The sequence below is a fragment of the Capricornis sumatraensis genome, chromosome 18, assembly GCF_032405125.1.
Source record: "Capricornis sumatraensis isolate serow.1 chromosome 18, serow.2, whole genome shotgun sequence".
NCBI lineage: Eukaryota > Metazoa > Chordata > Mammalia > Artiodactyla > Bovidae > Capricornis > Capricornis sumatraensis.
In genome coordinates, this window is record NC_091086.1 from 36,312,125 (window position 1) to 36,333,843 (window position 21,719).

Here is a 21,719-nt window from a genome sequence, read left to right on the forward strand (position 1 = left end):
ATCTCCAACCGAGTACAAATTTTCCCATAAATTCTAGAAACTCAGGTTAAAAATTTTCATTGACTTAGAAATTTCTGTCATGAGTTCCTGATTAACTCTATTTATGGTGATGTCAAGTTCTGTTTTAGAGATCAGAGAAATCGTGCTGAATTGAAAAATATTTGAGGCCATTTGACTTACCTTATAAAACAACTGTTTATATAGGTGATAGTAATGTCAGGTGGACTGAAATGTTTATAATCAGAGTTAACTAATGTCTGAAAAATAGCACTGGGTGGTTGATATATACCTTAAAGATTATTGAAAGTAGGTGTGCTGTGCTGTGCTTAGTCACTTAGTCATGTCCGACTCTTTGTGACCCCATGGACTATACCCACCAGACTCCTCTGTCCATGAGGATTCTCCAGGCAAGAATACTGGAGTGGGTTGCCTTGCCCTCTTCCAGGGGATCTTCCCAACCCAGGTATTGACTTCAGGTCTCCTGCATTGCAGGTGGATTCTTTACCATCTAAGCCACCAAGAAAGCTCATTAAAAGTATACATATGTATGTATGTGGTATATGGCTCAGATGGTAAAGAATCTGCTTACAGTTCAGGAGACCCAGTTTCAGTCTCCGGGTTGAGACAATCCCCTGGAGAAGGGAATGGCAACCCACTCCAGTATTCTTGTCTGGAGAATCCCATAGACAGAGGAGCTTGGCGGGCTATAGTCCATGGGGTTGCAAAGAGTCAGACGTGACTGAGTGAATAACACACACACACACATGCACACATATATGGGCTTCCAAGGTGGCACTAGTGGTAAAGAACTCACCTGGCAATATAGGAGACTTAAGAGACATCAGTTCAATCGCTGGGTCAGGAAGATCCCCTGGAGGAGGGCATGGCGGCCCACTCGTCTTCTTGCCTAGAGAACTCCGTGGACAGAGAAGTCTGATGGGCTACAGTTCATAGGGTCGCAAAGAGTTGGACAGGACTGAAGTAACTTAGCAGGTGTGTGTGTGTGTGTGTGTGTGTGTGTGTGTTTAGTGTGGGAGGCCAAATTTAATCTCCCTGGACACACTTCTTCCGATACTGAAGTTGGAAACAGAGATTTATAATACTCCTGTAACGGGATGCATTACTCTCAGTTTCCCTCTTGCTGTGCTTAGTTGCTGTTGTGTCTAACTCTTTGCGACCCCATGGACTGTAGCCCGCCAGGCTTCTCTGTCCATGGGGATTCTCCAGGCAGGAATACTGGAATGGGTTACCTTCCTCCAGGGGATCTTCCCAACCCAGGGATCAAACCCAGGTCTCCTGCATTGCAGACGAATAGGGAAACCCCAGTTTTTCTCTTAGATAAGTGAAATAACCTATAAAGAAAATAACTTATTTTGTAAAGAAAAACAGAAGAATCATGCAGAATTAAAACTAATATTCCAAGTTTCCATTACTTGTGCACTTAATTATCATTTAGAAATTGGTATCATGATGAAAGGATGTATTTCCAAGTAAATTTGCACTGAAATTTTAAAAGCAGTGATTACACCTCTAGGAAAATCCTAGTTGAGTACTCTAGACTAAACAAAAAAGAAAAATAAGCAGAAAGATTGAATCAAGCAACAGGATCTAGAAAATATGATAGAAGAATCTGTTTTAAAAAAAGTTACATCTGTAAGCCACACTCCGCTTATTCTTTTGGAGTTCAATTTTATTTCATTTTGTTGTATTTTATTTTCCTTGTGCAGCAATCTGAGCACAAAAGCAAGTTAATTTTCTACTTGGTGAGTACGAACATATCTACATTGAAGAAAACATTATCAAACCTTCTGGATACTCTCTCCATTATACGCACATGGCACAAAAACCCCAAAGATATATCACGTTGTTTACCTGGTAGCTCAGTGGCAAAGGATCTACACAGGATTCTCTTCAATTAATAAGTGGATACCCAAAATAACTTAAAATCAAGAGAAAATTAATTTACAAAAAAAAAAAAAAAGCCTACTCCATTTATATGGAATCTGGAAATTCAGTTCATGAAATCTAAGACTTTAAGAATCAAGTTTAATTTTTCTCATTGCTAAATGTGTGGTATTGTTTATTTCAGTTCATGAAACAAAGTGTTTGGAAAAATCAAACAAAAAGAGAACTATTTAAATTGTTTGGTTTTTTTTTTTCTCTCACACTAACCAGTGACTATTTCTAGAATATACCTTATGAATATACTCTAATTTGTTCTGTTTCTCACTAAGAAATTATTGAGATGCTGAGAGAGAATGGCAAAGGAGTTTTGTGCTGGGAATGAACACAGTTCATTAGCTAACTTCTGGAAGGACTTTGCTAGTATAAATCTATCTTTAGCCCTTAGTTTTTCCATGGGTGATTGAAATCCATTTTGTAGAACATGTTGCATGTTGGTTCAGTGATTCAATTCAGCAAACATTAAGCACCTAACAGATGCCATGGGGGAACTAAAGATATAAAAACCAATGGAACTTTAGATAGAAAATATGACTGAAGTCTGAAATTATGGATTAAATGTTGATTTAACTATAGAGATGAAACTGAATTTTACATTTTACAGATGAATAGATGAAGGTCCAGGGAAGTATTTGTGCAAATATTCACACCCAAGATCAGTCAGTTTGAGAGAGTAACACAGGACTCCTAATCTCCAGGCCAGTGCTCTTTATACTACATACAGAAAAAAACAAACAAACTCTAAAATAAGCTAAGATTTGAATGCGTGTATATAGCTGAGCTGGGGCTTCCCTGGTGGCTCCATAGTAAAGAATGCACTTGCAGTGCAGGAGATTCAAGCTCAAACCATGGGTCAGGAAGATCCCCTGTCAGAGAAAATGACAACCCACTCCTGTATTCTTGCCTGGAAAATCTCATGGACAGAGAAGCCTGGCAAGCTACAGTCCATGGGTTCACAAAGAGTTGGACATCAATATGACTGAGCATGCAGGCATATAGCTGAATCAGCAGGTGACCATCACTGCTGCATATAATCACCAAGAAAGCACTCTACTTCATTAGTTGGCAAGAAATAGACCAAACTGAAAAATCAGTTTTGATTCAAAATTTACAAAAGATAAAGAATTACAGGGGTGGGAGGTGGGAGGGGGATTCAGGATTGGGGGCTCATATACACCCATGGCGGATTCATGTCAATGTATGGCAAAACCAATACAGTATTGTAAAGTAAAAATAAAATTTAAAAAAAAGGAAAATAAATAAAATAAATAAAAATAAATAAAATAAAATATATTACTTCAGCAAAAAAAGAATTACATAATTGCATTTATTTTCAATAAAATTTAATTAAGAAGTAAGAGGAACTAGACATCAAATTGCCAACATCTGTTAGATCATCAAAAAAGCAAAAGCATTCCAGAAAAACATCTATTTCTGCTTTATTGACTATGCCAAAGCTTTTAACTGTGTGGATCACAACAAACTGTGGAAAATTCTTCAAGAGATCGGAATACCAGACCACCTGACATGCCTCTTGAGAAACCTATATGCAGGTCAGGAAACAACAATTAGAACTGGACATGCAACAACAGACTGGTTCCAAATAGGAAAAGGAGTACCTCAAGGCTGTATATTGTCACCCTGCCTATTTAACTTTTATGCAGAGTACATCATGAGAAACACTGGGCTGGAAGAAGCACAAGCTGGAATCAAGATTGGGGGGAGAAATATCAATAACCTCACATATGCAGATGATACCACCCTTATAGCAGAAAGTGAAGAACTTAAGAGCCTCTTGATGAAAGTGAAAGAGGAGAGTAAAAAAGTTGCCTTAAAACTCAACATTCAGAAAACGAAGATCATGGCATCTGATCCCATCACTTCATGGGAAATAGATGGGGAAACAAAGGAAACAGTGACAAACTTTATTTTGGGGGTCTCCAAAATCACTGCAGATAGTGACAGTAGCCATGAAATTAGAAGACGCTTACTCCTTGGAAGAAAAGTTATGACCAACATAGACAGCATATTAAAACGCAGAGATATTATTTTGCCAACAAAGGTCTGTCTAGTCAAGGCTATGGTTTTTCCAGTAGTCATGTATGGATGTGAGAGTTGGACTACAAAGAAAGCTGAACACCAAAGAATTGATGCTTTTGAACTGTGGTGTTGGAAAAGACTCTTGGGAGTCCCTTGGACTGCAAGAAGATCCAACCAGTCCATCCTAAAGGAAATCAGTCCTGAATATTCATTGGGAGGACTGATGCTGAAGCTGAAACTCCAATACTTTGGCCACCTGATGAGGAGAACTGACTCATTTGAAAAGACTCTGATACTGGGAAAGATTGAAGGTGGAAGGAGAAGCGGTTGACAGAGGATGAGATGATTGGATGGCATCACAAACTCAATGGACATGAGTTTGAATAAACACCAGGAGTTGGTGATGGACAGGGAGGCCTGGTGTGCTGTGGTTCATGGGGTTGCAAAGAGTCGGACACAACTGAGTGACTGAACTGAACTGACTGAACTAAAGAAGTCAGATTTGCTGGACATCTCTGAAGTTTTACCGAGATAGCAATATAGGAGCTTTTAAGGTTAAAAGAGACTGAAAAGTGAAAGTCACTTAGTCATGTCCAACTCTTTGTGACCCCATGAACTGTAGTCCATGAAGTTCTCCAGGCCTGAATACTGGAGTGAGTACCCTTTCCCTTCTCCTGGGGATCTTCCTAACACAGGGATCGAACCCAGGTATTCCACATTGCAGGTGGATTCTTTACCAGCTGAGCCACAAGGGAAGCTTAAGAATACTGGAATGGGAAACCTATCCTTCTCCAAGTGGTCTTCCCTATCCAGGAATCAAACTGGGATCTCCTGCATTGCAGGCAGATTCTTTACCAACTGAGCTATCACGGAAAAAATACTGAACAGCATCATAAAAAGGGTAAGGTCTCATAACACATGTATTCATTTTTATTTAAAAAGCATCCTCCATTAAGATTTCTTTTCTTATCAAAGGCAGTATTTAACTGATTCATCAGTAAGTAATGGGGACCTTTACCATGTAATGCATGTCCCTTTGCTTCATTTAGCTACATATATTATACTTTGATCATATGAAAACTCCAGATGATAGAGGCCAACAATCATTAGAGAATAATTTAGAGAAATCATGAATACATTTATATCTATGCTGAAGTAAAACTATTTTTACTGTATCTCCAAAATGAGTATGAGTAGCTATATTTTTTCTAATCTTTATATGTATTTTTTAAATACAAAATATAGAAACACATACTCATTGTAAAAAGTGTTCAAATAATTTTTCAGCATACAGAAAAGTAAATAAAAATCCATTTCTTACTTAAGATGTTACCATGTCTTTATATCTTCCCTTTCTAGAAACCAAATTAAAAGTAGTAAAAGAATATTGTGAAGTTTTATCTTCACAATTAAGAGAAACAAATGTGGGGAGGAAGTCTTTCCCTGTATGGACACGGTTTATGTGAAGATGTAGAGTGCTGCTTTCAGCTTGTGATCATGAGAAGTCAACCAAAAAAATAAAGTCATATCAACATAGTACGTTGGCATCGCTGAGATGCTAACTTAGCACTAGCCTCGCCTACTCCCAGATTTTTGCTTTGTAATATAATTATTTTATTGGTAAACCGGTATAATTCAGGTATTCTGTAACATGCAGTTAAGAAAACTTGGAAGTGAGAGGATATGCTGAAGTTTTCAGAGGTACATGTAGATGTCCAAGCTCATCACACCGTATGCATTAAATATGTGCAGTTCTTTTGCATATCAATTATACCTCAAAAAAGCTGGGTTTCTGGTTTGAGGTTTTGTTTTGTTTTGTTTTTAAAGAACAATAAGGATATAAATTGTATTTTAAGACAAGAGAAATGGTGTTATGAACTCAGTGTCCATGCTTCCAACCAAATCCAAATTCAATAAGTTGAACCCCTACCCTGCAATGAGATGGAATTTGGAAGTGGAAACTTACATAATGAGAGTGAGATGAGGTGATAGGGGGCATCTCAGGTGGTGCAGTGGAAAAGAATCTGCCTGCTAAAGCAGGAGACTCCAGAGACACGAGTTTTGATCTCTGGGTCAGGAAAATTCCCTGGAAAAGGAAATGGCAACCCGCTCGAGTATTCTTGCATGGGAAATCCCATGGACAGAGGAGCCTGGCGGGCTGCAGTTCATGGGGTCGCAAAGAGACAGCCATGGCTGAGCACACTGAGTATTTGTTGGGGTGATAGGCGTGGTGTCTTCCTGATAGGATTGATGAGCATATTCATCAAGGAAAAGAGGGGCGCTCTCCCCGTCTCTGCCATGTGAGGACACAATATGAACATGGCCATCTGCAAGCCAGGAAGAGTGCTCTCACCAGAACTCAGCCATCCAGTCACCCTGATTTGGGAATTCCAGCCTCCAGAACTGTGAAGAAATAAATTTCTGATGTTCAGGACATTTTTTTTTCTAATTATGCTGGTGGTTACTAATGAAACTTGAAGGAAAAGTGGAGGGAGCTTGAAATATATAAGCTCAGAGCTGTGACCAAAGAGAGAGCAAAGCTCCTGGCAGAACGCTAGAAAAGCTGCTACTAAGAAACAGTATGATGTCAGAGGACCACCTGAAAAGTGAAGGAGACAACAGTGATTTATGGAAGGCCTGTGTACATTACACTAGACTCTGTCCCTCCCTCCACATTGCAGAACAGCCTGTAACCAAGTGTTTCTTTTCCTGAGGGGAGAAAAAAGCCAGTGGTTGTTCTCTAAAGCAATTGAACAAAGCAGAGAACTAGAGCAAGTAAGAGACTGGTAACCTTGGAGTACAGCCTTCCTCGTTCTAGCATTTAGGGAAATATGAGAATAAACTCCACCCTTAAAGAAAAACTCCAAATTCATATATTCTGCCACATCACTGGAGTTTTCATCCTCAAGTAGAAATGGACATGCATAGGTTCCTTGAAAAAAACATTCAATATATTACAAGGGGAAAATCTAAACACAGAGACAGAAATGATGATTCTAGAGAAAGAAGAAAGAATTCAGAAAACAACAGAAATTAAATATAAAATATAATAAAGATAAAATATATTTTATTTATTTTTTAATAAAGATAAAATATATATTAAAACTTCTTGGATTTTTTTTCTTTTACATTATTATTGCATCATGTTTTACATATATAATTCAGTCACTTAAAGTAAACAATTCAGTCTTTTTAGAAATTTCCCAAATTATGAAGCCAACACTATGCAAACCAAACAGGTCAAGTTTTTATCATCCCCATAAGGTTCTTCCTTCCCACTTACTGTTAATCTCCTTTTCTACCCACTTCCCCAAGCAACCATTAATCTGTTGATTTAGTCGCTAAGTCGTGTCCGACTCTTGCGCCCCCATGTACTGTAGCCCTCCAGGCTCCTCTGTCCATGGAATTCTCCAGACAAGAATACTGGAGTGAGTTGATCTTTCCTTCTCCAGGATTAATCTGTTATATATCCGAATAGATTTGCTATTTATATCAGTGGTAGCATGTACTATGTGGACTGTCATGGCTTGCTTTTTTCATTATGTTTGTGAAATATTCTGAGGTTCATCCATATTGTAGCATATGTCCATCATTCAAAACTAGAACTCTTAACAACTACTGGAAGACAGATGATATTACATCCCCAACAAAAGAGGAAGATATAATGAAAAAGCCACAAACAAAAAGCATTTGTAAATTAAAAATGTAAGTGCCAAAATAAAAATACATTAAACATAATGAAAGGTAAAAGTGAGGAAATCTCCCACACTAGTAATTCACCATTATTAGGTTTGTTTTTATTCCTTCCTATCTTGTTTTCTTTTTCTATTCTGTGCACTTAGATATTAATTTATAAGTAACATTTAAAAAATAAAAGTTATTTCAGCCTAGAGGGGTGGGATGGGGAGGGAGATGGGAGGGTGTTTCAAAAGGGAAGGGATATATGTATACCTATTGTTGATTCATGTTGAGATTTGACAGAAAACAACAACATTCTGTAAAGCAATTGTCCTTCAATAAAAAAATAAAAAGAGCCAATTTAGATAAAGGAAAGTCGAAAAAAGAAAAAATATAAACAGTGTATCTACATAAGAGAATATTTTCCAACCAGAGCAATGCATATTGGAAGATTTTATTGTCATTGGTGGATTTTATTACTCGCACTATATGTGATCATTTTTATCATGCTATAATTACAATGTTATATCCTAATTTTCTCACTTCAGCTTTCATGACCATTCAACTATTAACAGAGACTTTAAAAGCTTTACTTTTAATAACTGCTACATCGTTGATTCTGATTCTTGATTTATTTAAGGCAATTCCATATTTTCAGATGCAGTCATAAATGCATAGTATATATCACCATATCAGTGTTCTGATTACAGACTATTTCCTTAGGCTAGATTTTCAAGTGAAATTTCTGGTTAGAGTATGGATACAGTTTAGGGTCTTTGTTATGTGTCATTGAGTCATTTTCCATGAGGCTTATAATCATTCTATATGAAAATACAGATTGGAAAGCAACACTTAGCAATAAAAATATTTCTAATCAGTTTGTTTGACATAATTTAGCAATTATAAGTTGTATATAATACTAGCACTATAGTGACACAGGAATTTAATTTTAAGATAAGATTTAAAATACTTTTATTACATTTTTTAGATTAGAAAAGCCTAGATTCCATGGTATAGTAATATACTTTACACTTAAACATTGACCAATAGAGATTTGTCTTCCTACACACACCAAAGGTACACACACACAAACATGCACACAAATGTGAACACTTCACAATATTATTTTTTTCAATTTTAATCACATGTATTTCTTTCTAATTTTACAAGTAAGGAATGTTCATTGCAGACAAATAGAAGTACATAAAAGCATGGCGTAAAAAGGAACGATCACCTAGAAACCCCATCCTGCAGAAATAACTACCATTAGCATGTTGATGCATTTCTTCCCTGTCTACATATTTTTTTAATAATTGAAGTACAATTAACCTACAACACTATGTTATTTCTAAATGCACAATTCTTTTAACATTTCTACTAGATTTATATTTGGTTGATCTACTATCTTTATTGTATATTTGCCTTTACAAATGAGATTTTTTTCTTTCATAGCATTCATATTTAACGTTCTGTCCTTTTCTTTTTTGCTTAGAGAAGTCCCTTTAACATTTCTTGGTAAACTGGTTTGTGGTGCTGAACTCTTTCAGCTTTTTCTTGTTTATAGAAATATCTATGTCTCTTTCTAATTTGAATGATAGCTTTGCTGGGTAGAGTATTCTTGGTTGTAGGTTTCTTCCTTCATCACTTTAAATATATTGTGCCACTCCCTTCTGGCCTGCAAAGGTTTTGCTAAAAGCTCAGCTCTTGTTCACATGCTAGTAATGCTCAAAATTCTCCAAGCCAGGCTTCAGCAATATGTGAACCATGAACTTCCTGATGTTCAAGCTGGTTTTAGAAAAGGCAGAGGAACCAGAGATCAAATTGCCAACATCCGCTGGATCATGGAAAAAGCAAGAGAGTTCCAGAAAAAACATCTATTTCTGCTTTATTGACTATGCCAAAGCCTTTGACTGTATGGATCACAATAAACTGTGGAAAATTCTGAAAGAGATGGGAATACCAGACCACCTAACCTGACTCTTGAGAAATTTGTATGCAGGTCAGGAAGCAACACTTAGAACTGGACATGGAACAATAGACTGGTTCCAAATAGGAAAAGGAGTACATCAAGGCTATATATTGTCACCCTGCTTATTTAACTTATATGCAGAGTACATCATTAGAAACGCTGGACTGGAAGAAGCACAAGCTGGAATCAAGATTGCTGGGAGACATATCAATAACCTCAGATATGCAGATGACATCACCCTTATGGCAGAAGTGAAGAGGATCTAAAAAGCCTCTTGATGAAAGTGAAAGTGGAGAGCGAAAAAGTTGGCTTAAAGCTCAACATTCAGAAAACGAAGTTCATGGCATCCAGTCCCATCACTTCATGGGAAATAGATGGGGAAACAGTGGAAACAGTGTCAGACTTTATTTTTTGGGGCTCCAAAATCTACAGATGGTGATTGCAGCCATGAAATTAAAAGATGCTTACTCCTTGGAAGAAAAGTTATGACCAGCCTAGATAGTATATTCAAAAGCAGAGATATTACTTTGCCAACTAAGGTCCATCTAGTCAAGGCTATGGTTTTTCCTGTGGTCATGTATGGATGTGAGAGTTGAACTGTGAAGAAGGCTGAGTGCCGAAGAATTGATGCTTTTGAACTGTGGTGTTGAAGAAGACTCTTGAGAGTCCCTTGGACTGCAAGGAGATCCAACCAGTCCATTCTGAAGGAGATCCAACCAGTCCATTCTGGAGGAGATCAGTCCTGGGATTTCTTTGGAAAGAATGATGCTAAAGCTGAAACTCCAGTACTTTGGCCACCTCATGCGAAGAGTTGACTCATTGGAAAAGACCCTGATGCTGGGAGGGATTGGGGGCAAGAAGAGAAGGGCACGACAGAGGATGAGATGGCTGGATGGCGTCACTAACTCGATGGACATGAGTCTGAGTGAACTCTGGGAGTTGGTGATGGACAGGGAAGCCTGGTGTGCTGCAATTCATGGGGTCACAGAGAGTCGGACACGACTGAGCGACTGAACTGAACTGAAAAGCTCAGCTGATGATCTTATGGGCGTTCCATTGTATGTAACTAGTTGCTTTTAGTTTGCTGCTTTTAATCTTCTCTGTTTATCTTTAATTTTTGCCTTTTTAATTATAATGTGTCTCAGGGTGGCCCCCTTCGGTTGATCATCCCTGGGACTCTCTGTGCTTCCTGGACCTGGACTGTCTATTTCCTTTCCCAAGTTAGGGAATTTTTCAGCTATTATTTCTTCAAATGTGTTCTCTGCCGCCTTTTCCTCTCTTCTCCTTCTAGGATTCTAATAATAATACAAATGTTAATAAGCTTAATGATGTCCCAAAGGTCTTTTAAAGTATACTTAAAAAAAAATACAAACTTTTTTTTCTGTTCAAACTGGGTGATTTTTTACTACTGTTTTTTCCAGTTTGCTGACTCAGGCCTCTGTATCATCTAATGTAACTTTGACTCAGGCTACTGTAGAGGTTGCTGGCTGCTGCTTTGTCTAGGTTTGAGAGATGCCAGCATGGCTGGCTGCTTGGACCAGAGAGTCCCAGGGCTAGTGCTGACCAGTTTAGTGGATGGGGCTGGGTTCTAGTGTTAATAAGATAGAAGGAGGATTCCAAAATGGTGCTTACCAGCACCAGTGACTTTAGGGTATAATGAGCTCTCAAAAATGGATGCCACCAGTATCTGTGTACTCAGGGTATGTCCCAGTTGCCTCCTGCCAATCCAGGAGTCTCTAAAAGATCAGCTAGTAGGTTTGACCCCAGATCCTTCAAATTATTGCTTTTTGAATGTTGGAGGGTATGAGGTTTTGCAGACACTCTTATAGAGTCTATTTCCCACAACACCCCCACTCTCCAGAATGCAAGTTCCACTGGCCTTAAAGCTAGACTTTCCGGGAATCTCTTTCAGGACTCACAGGCTGGGGAGCCTATCATCAGGTTCAGGCTCCCCTCTCCTTAAAAGGAATCTCTGCCATTTTGATTATCGTGTTCGTGGGCCACCTACCCAGCGTTATGGGTCTTAACTGTACAGCATGTCTGCCTCTTCTACCCATCTTGCTCAAATTCCTTCTTTATATCTGTAGTTGTAGAAGATCTTTCCTGCTAGTCTTCCGGTCGTTCACATCAATAATTGCTCTGTAAGCAGTTGTAATTTTGGTGTGCCTAAAGGAGGAGGTGACCTCAGTGACTTCCTCTTTTGCCACCTTGGCCACACCACAATATTATTTATTAAATTTGAAACATCTACCAGTATGAACAATAACAGTGTAACTGGTGGCTTACGTGGCATTTCCTAAAATCTTTTCAATTGCCAGATTGGTTCAGATGCACATCTTTAGTACTCCCACAGTGACTGCATATTATTATTCTTACCAGATTGAGTTTAAATGAATTCTTAACTAAAATGAATCTTTTTATTTTTATTACCAGCATATAATTAACACAAAAGAAGATATTGTTTGATTAATGCTTCCAATTCTAACATCAAGGACATAATGCCTACCACATAATTTACTTATGATGTTTATCAATATGAACTGAAATTCTTTAAATAAGTTTAGAGGAGTGTGAATTTAGGCCCTTTGCAATAATGATTTTGCTATATTTCCTTTTGTTGGGAGTGTGTATTTCAGAAATACTTCCATTCTTTTTTTTTTCTAATATGTTATTTTGAAGCAACATTTTTCTATTACTTTAAATTTTTTAAAGTAACATCTACAGGATTTTAATAAATAAATTTTGGAAAATGAAATAGAAAATCATCACTTTTGTCATTTATTTTACCTAATATGAAAATACAAATTTGCAAATATTTGCTTACCATATATTGGGAATCAAAGTTTCAACAAAGGATTTTCCTTAGAAATTACATAAATGAAAAATTCCTTTATGCATTTAGAACATAATTTTTATACTGATCTTATTTGGAATATATGAACTACTTAAAGCATTCCTATAATGCATACATGTGACCCTGTGACCCAATTGTGCTTGATCATAAGACTTTCTAAGCCAATGATTTGGTGCTCACTTCCCTGGTGGCTCAGATGGTAAAGAATCTGCCTGCAATGTAGGAGACCCAGGTTCGAACCCTGGGTTGGGGAGATCCCCTGGAGAAGGGAATGACAACCTACTCAAGTATTCTTGCCTGGAGAATTCCATAGACAGAGTCTGGAGGGCTACAGTCCATGAGGTTGCAAAGGGTCAGACACGACTGAGCAACTAACACTTTAAGCACTTGGTTTCCGTCTATAAGATACCATCTCCTCTCTGCCTTCCAGAATTCATAAAAACTTTTTATCTGAGCATGATCTCTTTCTGTTTTCAATTCCATTTTGTATTTATTATTCTTTTTTCTGCAACTTTTTGTTATTTGGGGGGAATTTAAATGAGAGGTGGGGGAGATAAATTTGTTTCAACTTTTCTCAATTGTTTTAAAAAAAGAATATTTTAAGATTAAGTATTAGCAATTGGATACTTTTAATTATCAAAAGGGATTTTCTGAAAAAATATAAAATGTGGCTAATCACTGGTTTCTCAAACCATGAGACATTTTATTTTTTTGAGGTAGGTCTTAATGGCCTTTTAAAGAAAATTACCTAACATATCTTTCTTGTTTGTTTTTATAGAGATTTGCTTGCTGACCAAGGGAAGGCGCACTGCCAGTGTTCGAGCTGATACATATTGTCGTCTTTACTCACTTTCTGTGGACAATTTCAATGAGGTCCTGGAGGAATATCCAATGATGAGAAGAGCCTTTGAGACGGTTGCCATTGACCGATTAGATAGGATAGGTACTGTTTATTTTCTTCTTTACTTATAATTCACTTTTAATTTAGTGGTTGAGTATATATTTGCAGTCATAAGTCCCAAATGCTAGTTTACAGGTTACTTATTAACCAGCATAGAAACAGCAATTAGCTGTAGCCACATTTCTAGAAAGATCTGAGGCACTAACTTTCTCTTCTAAGTATTCTAGGTTTGTTTATTCATCTCTGTTTTTACTAGCTACACGGTCTGATTTCCTCAGTGATACCAAAAGGTAAAAACAATGATTACAAATTCTAGATGGCATTAAAATAGATCTAAAAATACAATAGTATGAGTCTACATTACAAACTATATTTTATCACAAGTTTTCTTTTAAATTTTGAGGATCAACCTTATTCTTACATTACAAATTGAAAATAGTTGTCCATTTTACTTGTCACAGTAGAAACTTTAATGTTTGTAATACAGACTCATGCAGAAAAAGCCTTAATAGAAACACCCACATAGATGCTTTATTTTCAAATATCAACTTATTTTAAAATCTTTTCTGCTCTCAAAATATTGATATATAAAGCCTTACTAGTTACACTAGTTTAAGCATTTGAATAATTGCCATTGTAAAATTAGATCAGATTGGCTTGCTGTTAACTTCCCAAGATATGCTGGAACATTCTGATGTCAGAAGGTGGTATGCATTCATTTTCAACACCCAAATTCTCCTCCCCCACCAGACCCTTCTCTGCTCCCTTTCCCAGCTTAACTCAACTAGTCTTCAAATTTCAATTTAAACATCATTTCCCTGTAGAAACCTATGACCTTCCACTCCTCCTTAATAGTTTGAGCACCCTGGATATGTTCTCCCATACCCCTGGGATGTTCCTCCATCACAGTACAGCTTTTATTATTTAAATTGCTCTAGAGATGCTAAGCTTTATGAATGAAAAGATCATGTCTAATTCACTGTTACATTCACAGTACCTGGTACACAATGCATATTGTTGAAGAGAGTTAGGGAGGGATGAAGGAATCAATGAACTCAAAGGAGATGGGGTTGGGATTACTGAAAAGTAAACAAAGAGGTACTTCAACTGCATTCTTATTAAAGGTAAGGACTTTTGATTGATGTTATGGTTATTTTAGCCTTTCTTCTACACTTTACATCTTTCTTTTCCTCTATATTAGTAGGACAGAAGACTGCATAAGGATCTGAAATTTGGTTAGGAGAAGTAAAGGTAGTATTTGGACATTACCATTATAGACATACCAAGGGTTCCCAGATGGCACAATAGTAATGAGTAATAGAATCCACTCACCAATGCAGGAGACACAAGAGATGCGGATTCAGTCCCCGAGTCAAGAAGATCCCCAGGAGAAGGAAATGGCAACCCACTCCAGTATTCTTGTCAGGGAAGTCCCATGGACAGAGGAGCCAGGAGGGCTGCAGTCCATGGGGTTGGAAGAAGTCAGACATGGCTGAGCACACATGCACACCAGACACAACACACATATTAAAAGCCATATGGATGACTTAGAGGCTGTAACAGGACCGAGTGTCCAGGAGACAGTGCCCTTGAAAGACGTGAGTATTCCTGAAAGCATCTTTACTTAATTTGAAAATAATTTCCCTCTTTGTGTACATGAGTGTTCACAGTAGAACCAGAGACTAATTTCTGAACATATGAATTTCTTCCTAAGCCAACTAGCCATATTTTGAAAAGCATTAAAGTCAAGGTATTTCAACAGAGACTTTATGTTACTCTGATAGAGCATCTCTCTCATATAATTCACTGCAATAATTTTTATAAGAAAAATTTGCATGAAATTGTTTTAATTACATAAAACTGCAAGTGAGCACCAGTATTTGCATTTTTAATCTTCACAAAATTCCAACAGTGCATTAAAAGTTATAGTATTTTTCCACAAGGGCCCAGATACTCAGATTATGAAATGTTGACTATTCACATGACCACAAAAACTATCCTTCTCACTTTTGGGGTCATTGCTTATAAATGCATATACTGTAGTTAAAGATAATATGTTAAGTAAGAATTTATATTTTCTACTAATATAGAAGTCTTTGTTCTTTGAGAAATTAGGACAATTCTGTAAAAAGAGAAGTAACTTCAGATTGGCAGTCATTTTAAATGATTGCCTTTCCTAGCAGCCAAGTAAATTATAATACCACATTTCTATTCAAATATATTCCTTGTTGGTTTAGATGTGATACTTTATTTAGTGATTGGCAAATTGATTTGCTTTTCAGCTATCATATTTATGAAGGCATTATTTTATTGATGTCATTTAAAAATCACTAATTTTCCCCCTTTTCATCAGCCTACAATTGATGTTAATTGTTATTTTTTCAGAGAATGTCTTGTTAATGCAAACCAAAGACAATAGCAAGAAGAGATAGTGCTTATTGAGGTTCTAGAGGGAGCTAAGCACTTGCCATACATTAGTGCCCCTTGATCCTCACAACAACCTCTCAGAAAAGGAAAGATTATGAAAAAGTTCTCAATCTGGCTGCACAGAAGAATCCCCTGACAAAATCTGATTATAAAGTACCAAAATCTGGACCCTTGTCTGGTTATTCTCATTCAGTTGTTAGGGTGCAGCTGGAAATCAGTAACTCTTATCACTCCAGCAATGAGATAAATACACAGGAGAGCAGAGAATCACTGGCATAGGGCACTGGTCAAAAGCAAAGGCCTTTCTTTCTCAGACATGCATGTAACAGTCCCCCAGACATCAGAGTAAAAGGCAGCGCCTGGTGCAACAAGTGGGTGAGGCCCAGGAGACTTCATTTCCAGCAAACACTCACATGACAGAGATGCTGCTGCTTCGTAGTGTGTAGACAATCTGATCAGATTACTGCTTTCCTGCCCAGCTCTGTCACTTACTAACCATGTTTGGTTGGGCATTGGTCTTACCCTCTCTATGTTCCAGTCTCCTTTTAGGTGAAGTAGAATTATAAGCACACCTACCTCAAAGAGTTGAGGATTATATAAAATAAATAAAAGGGACAGGGAAAGCCTGGCGTCCTGCACTCCACGGGGTCACAAAGAGTCAGACAGGACTTGGCAACTGGAGAACAACAAAAGCCTTAGGCAGAGTGCTTGTCACATAGTATGTTTTCCGTTGACCTTTCTTGAAAAAGGAACTTGAAACTGAAATCTTGCTGTCAGACCCATCCTGTTCCAAGTGCCCTGTTTTCTCTCAGGGTAGCCCTCAGGCTATTTCTTCATTGCTCCATTTCTTCAGTAAGATGGCGTTTGCCATATTACAGACTTTTCAACTTGACTCCTGTGGAAGGTAAGACTTACCAGAAAGGTACAGGAAGCATGAGAGGCAGGAGGCGCGTTTCTATTTGGTGTCTAAAGGTAAGTGCTCAACTTTTAAGCTTCTTCAATGCAACACTGCCATCCTCCTGTTTGCAGAAGCCACTGGTGCTTGGAGTTGTCATCAGTCATTTGTAGACTTTCTAAGTGCCTATCTTCCTTTCGCTGACAGGGAAGAAAAATTCAATTCTCCTGCAAAAGTTCCAGAAGGATCTGAACACGGGTGTTTTCAACAATCAGGAGAACGAGATCCTGAAGCAGATTGTGAAACACGACAGGGAAATGGTGCAGGCAATCCCTCCCCTCAATTACCCTCAAACGACAGCCCTGAATTCCACCTCTTCAACTACTACCCCGACCTCTCGCCTGAGGACACAGTCGCCGCCAGTGTACACAGCCACCAGTCTGTCTCATAGCAACCTGCACTCCCCCAGCCCCAGCACCCAGACCCCCCAGCCGTCAGCCATCCTCTCACCCTGCTCCTACACCACCGCTGTCTGCAGCCCTCCTGTACAGAGCCCGCTAGCCACTCGAACTTTCCACTATGCGTCCCCCACGGCTTCCCAGTTGTCCCTCATTCAGCAGCAGCAGGTTCAGCAGCCACCGCAGGCCCAGCAGCCACCCCAACCTCCACAGACCCCCGGCAGCTCCACACCGAAAAATGAAGTTCACAAGAGCACGCAGGCGCTTCACAACACCAGCCTGACCCGAGAAGTCAGGCCCCTCTCGGCCTCGCAGCCCTCGCTGCCCCATGAGGTCTCCACCCTGATCTCCAGACCGCATCCCACTGTGGGCGAGTCCCTGGCCTCCATCCCTCAACCCGTGACCACAGTCCACGGCTCGGGCCTGCAGGCTGGGGGCAGGGGCACCGTCCCCCAGCGAGTCACCCTGTTCCGACAGATGTCGTCGGGAGCCATCCCCCCACACCGAGGAGTCCCCCCGGCCCCCCCTCCACCAGCAGCCGCTCATCCGAGGGAGGCGCCCTCAGTCTTAACTACAGACCCAGAGGCAGAAAAGCCACGATTTGCTTCAAATTTATGATCCCTGCTGATTGTCAAAGCAGAAAGAAATACTCTAACGAACTGAGGCGCTTCTCAGATCTGATTTTATCCTATCTCCTGATAGATCCCTCTAGCCTACTATGAAGAGATATTTTAGACAGCTCTGGCCTACATGCAAAATGTAAAATATATATATATATATATAAATATGCTATTAAATCTATATCTGAAAATCTCAAGAGAAGTTCAAAAGACTTGTTTAGCATTCAGTGTTATATGTCTTCCTTTCTTTAAATCATTAAAGGATTTCAAATGTTGTTGTAAGATTATTTATTTTTAACCTACTTTTACTTAATTCCTTTGATATATGTATTTCTCTATTTTATGAAGAGTTCTTGGATTCCATGGAAACAAACCTCTGATTTTAAAAAGGCAACTCAAGTGAACTGAATAGCACCAATCAAAACTTCTCTCATTAGCTGTGTCTCTGCATCTAAATTGTTAATCATTAATTACAGAGGATTAAATAGCAGATCCCATTTTCTAAATCTAAATTGTATTTTGGTGCTTTGAATTTTGAATTAGGTTAAAGAACACACCATATGCTTGGCCATGGTAGGAGACTAGCATTGGCTATGATCTCTGTAGTCATAGAGATATGACTATCTCTAACCTCAAACAAGTTCATTGATCTTTCAGAAAGCTGAAGGGATATTTCTCTTCAAGTGTTATCAGACTTTTACCAAGACTCAATCAATGTTAGCTGTAAATAACTGTTTCAACCCAAATAAAAATAGTTCTTCTGTGCTGTATGAAGGTGAAAGTCATTGTTTAAGAATTTAGTTTTACTGCTTCACTTCAAAACTTAGAGTTTTAAATTTTACAAAACCTAATTGTGACAATTATTCAACTGTAATGCAATGGCTTGAAACCTACAATATTATTTTAACCTGCAATGTTTTATGCAAAATTGTATGCTTGGTTCTACAAATTGCTTGTATTATACCAAAAATCATTACTTTTCTTCTTTCTTGCCATAATCAAGCATCTGAAAATAGGCCCTGCATGCTTAGGGGGAAAAAAAGTAGGTTCAAAGCAGTCATTGTAGGGGAAAGCTTACAGTATTTCTCATTTCTAGAAAAGTATAACCATTCATTAATTGCCTATCTTAAAACTCCTGTAAGGCTGACTTGGATCTCTGACTTAAGTCTAGAAGTGAGGTTTTCACTTTCATTTAATATTATTATTATCTTTATCATTTAAATGACAATTTATAAACTACAGCTTGATTTGGAGTTGCCAGTGTGTTCTGTGTCTTTCACTGTAGTTGGTAGTTTACTGTGGTGTTAATTTAAAAAATAAATACACTATAGCATCATCTGTTGGGAACATACACTTGCTCTTTGTGTATTGTTAACTAAATGGTTAGTAAATCTTCAGGAATGTGGTGACTAACATAGCCCTTAGAAAGCAGGTTTGTTATTTTAAATGTGCTGAAAAAAGTACAGACCTGGTGACATTAAGCAGGAGGTCAAAGTCAATGTCTGAGAGCATCGTTTTGTTTTTGTGTTGTGTGTATATTTTCTTAACTCTGTTCATGATCTGTGAACATCTGCTTCTTCTCAAAGAAGTCCCTTAGAAATCATTTGTGCCTAACACACCCCTCGAATATGGTGGATGACTGGAGCACAGTTGGAAGATTCCCAATAACAGACTTCTGTAAATAACCCGAGTTAAGAGAATGACCTAAAGTGGAGGTCTTCCGTATCTCTGACACTGGCAATGCATTTAAGAAGAATTTAACAAAGATCATGCACTAAATGGGGCAGGGCCTCCAGACAGACTTGAGGATGGAAAACAAAAGCAAAACTCTAAAACGGATCTATGCCGCCTGTTATGCCTTTTATGGATATAATACTTATAATACCAAAATGAGTTGTTATGTTTAATTTCTAACAAATTCTAGCTTGTGTGAAAGGAATCAATAATGCTAGATAATGTGTAATCATGAACATGCTGGTGACCTATGATGGAGTGTCAGGAGTGGTGTAAGAAAGGGATTGTTCAGTCTACCTAGGACCTATGGGGAAGCTGCAAGACCATTTACATATCAGTACAAAACTCCTTTATTTTATTAAAATACTGATAATTAACTTCAATTTATTAAGATCATTATTGGTCCTTTGAATTATTAAAGGTTTACATTTGATAGAACTAATGGGTTTGGTAGTGAAATATTTTTATATATATAAATGTTTGTTTTTTTATTTTGAGCACTATTGAGAAACATAAGCAAAATTGAATTGCATGGTCTTTCAGTGCAACCATAAAGTTTTTATTCACTTTGTAACAGAATGGACAAAAACAAAGAACCCTAAGGTTTATATGTTAAACTAATAAAGTGATACAGGGTAAATTATATACATATATGTATGAATATATATATTTAGGTTAAGAAGAAAATTGACTCACATTCCTGTAACATAAAAGTTCATTGCTAGTTGAAAAGTGACCACTTTTCTCTGTACATAGTTAAGCCCATAAGTATGGAGTTTTAAACTGTACAGAAAGAAATGTATTTCTGAAAAGACTGATCTTTCTGCTGCTGCGAAAATAGTAGAATAGCTGATTCTCACAACAACTGTATGATCAGGGATGAATTAGAGAATTTCTTTTGTCTTTGCTCAAAGCCATACATATATAAATATATATAAAGATTGTTAATAAATTCAACAAAAAATAAACTAAAATCATGAATATTTTATTTTATCAATATACACTAGTCAAACATTTTATTTAAGAGTATAGATTTGCCTCTGTCTTTCTGTCTTTATATCATCAGATGTCCAAGAGGGCTTTTACTTGATAATCGTCATAAAATTAATTATAGATATTCTCTAACTATAGAAAGAAAAGAACTTAAATAGAACATGGATTTTCCAGCTTTCCCTGTGTTTTTTCCCTCTTCTATACTGTACATGATGAGTTTTTTTTCTTCTTCACGCTGTACTTTCTTAGCATGTGGTTTTATCCAGTTTCAAAACACAAATATTTCGGTGCTTTATTGGATATGGGGATGAGAAATAATTGCCCTATAATTTACGTATACAAACCTATTTTATGATAGCCATCAGTCTTCTAAAGACTGGATAGTGACAGAATCTCCATATGCAAATGAATTTTGAATCAGACCTAAAAGCTTGAGTCAAGAGTATATTACAATGAGTGAAGGATTCTCAAAAGTGTTAAGCGAAAATAGCAGGAGTGGAAATAGATTATAGTCATCAAATAAATGGCCTGTCTCCCCGTCTCTGTCACCACTCCTTAAGTGAATGCTGCCTCACTTTCTGTAGGTGGCTGTTTTTCCATTTACAAAAAAAGAACCTAACATCGGCAAGACACTGCAAAGTACTCAAACTGCTAGAATAAACTAATGGACTTGGGTGATTTAAACAATGTGATGTGTTTTGAATTTTAGATGTATTATTTCAAACCTTGAATTATCTACACTTCAAAATGCAAACGATCTGTACTATCTTTCAAGTCTATTTTTAAAGACTCCACACCTCCTTTTTCACCTTGTGTTTATATGTGTTAATTTCACTATGCTACTTTGCTGCTGTGGATCTCACTATCATCATTTCATCATTTACAACATTAAGCTCTTTAAACAAGGTTTCTGCCCCTTCTGCCTCCATCCTTCTAGAATGCCATGCATACCAAGTCGCTTCAGTCGTGCCCGACTCTGTGCCACCCCATGGACAGCAGCCGACCAGGCTCCTCCATCCACAGGAGTCTCCAGGCAAGAATAATGGAATGGGTTGCCATTTCCTTCCCCACCTTCTAGAATATGTGCCATGAAACCCAGGTGTGATTATTTTGTTTGTAGCTACATGCTCTATTTGAAAAATTACTTATATTGTACAATATAAATGAAATGAGGTGCTTACGGGATAA

General features: G+C 37.7%; 1 protein-coding gene across 1 annotated transcript in view; it reads left to right on the forward strand.

Moving 5' to 3' along the window:
- The window catches only part of HCN1 (hyperpolarization activated cyclic nucleotide gated potassium channel 1), a 446,276-nt gene extending 428,474 nt beyond the window's left edge, over positions 1–17,802 (forward strand). Inside the window, exons 7-8 of the mRNA XM_068990693.1 lie at positions 13,282–13,446; positions 16,934–17,802. Coding sequence (XP_068846794.1) covers positions 13,282–13,446; positions 16,934–17,802 — 1,034 coding nt within the window. The remainder of the gene's footprint in view (positions 1–13,281; positions 13,447–16,933) is intronic.
- Positions 17,803–21,719: the final 3,917 nt, after the last annotated feature.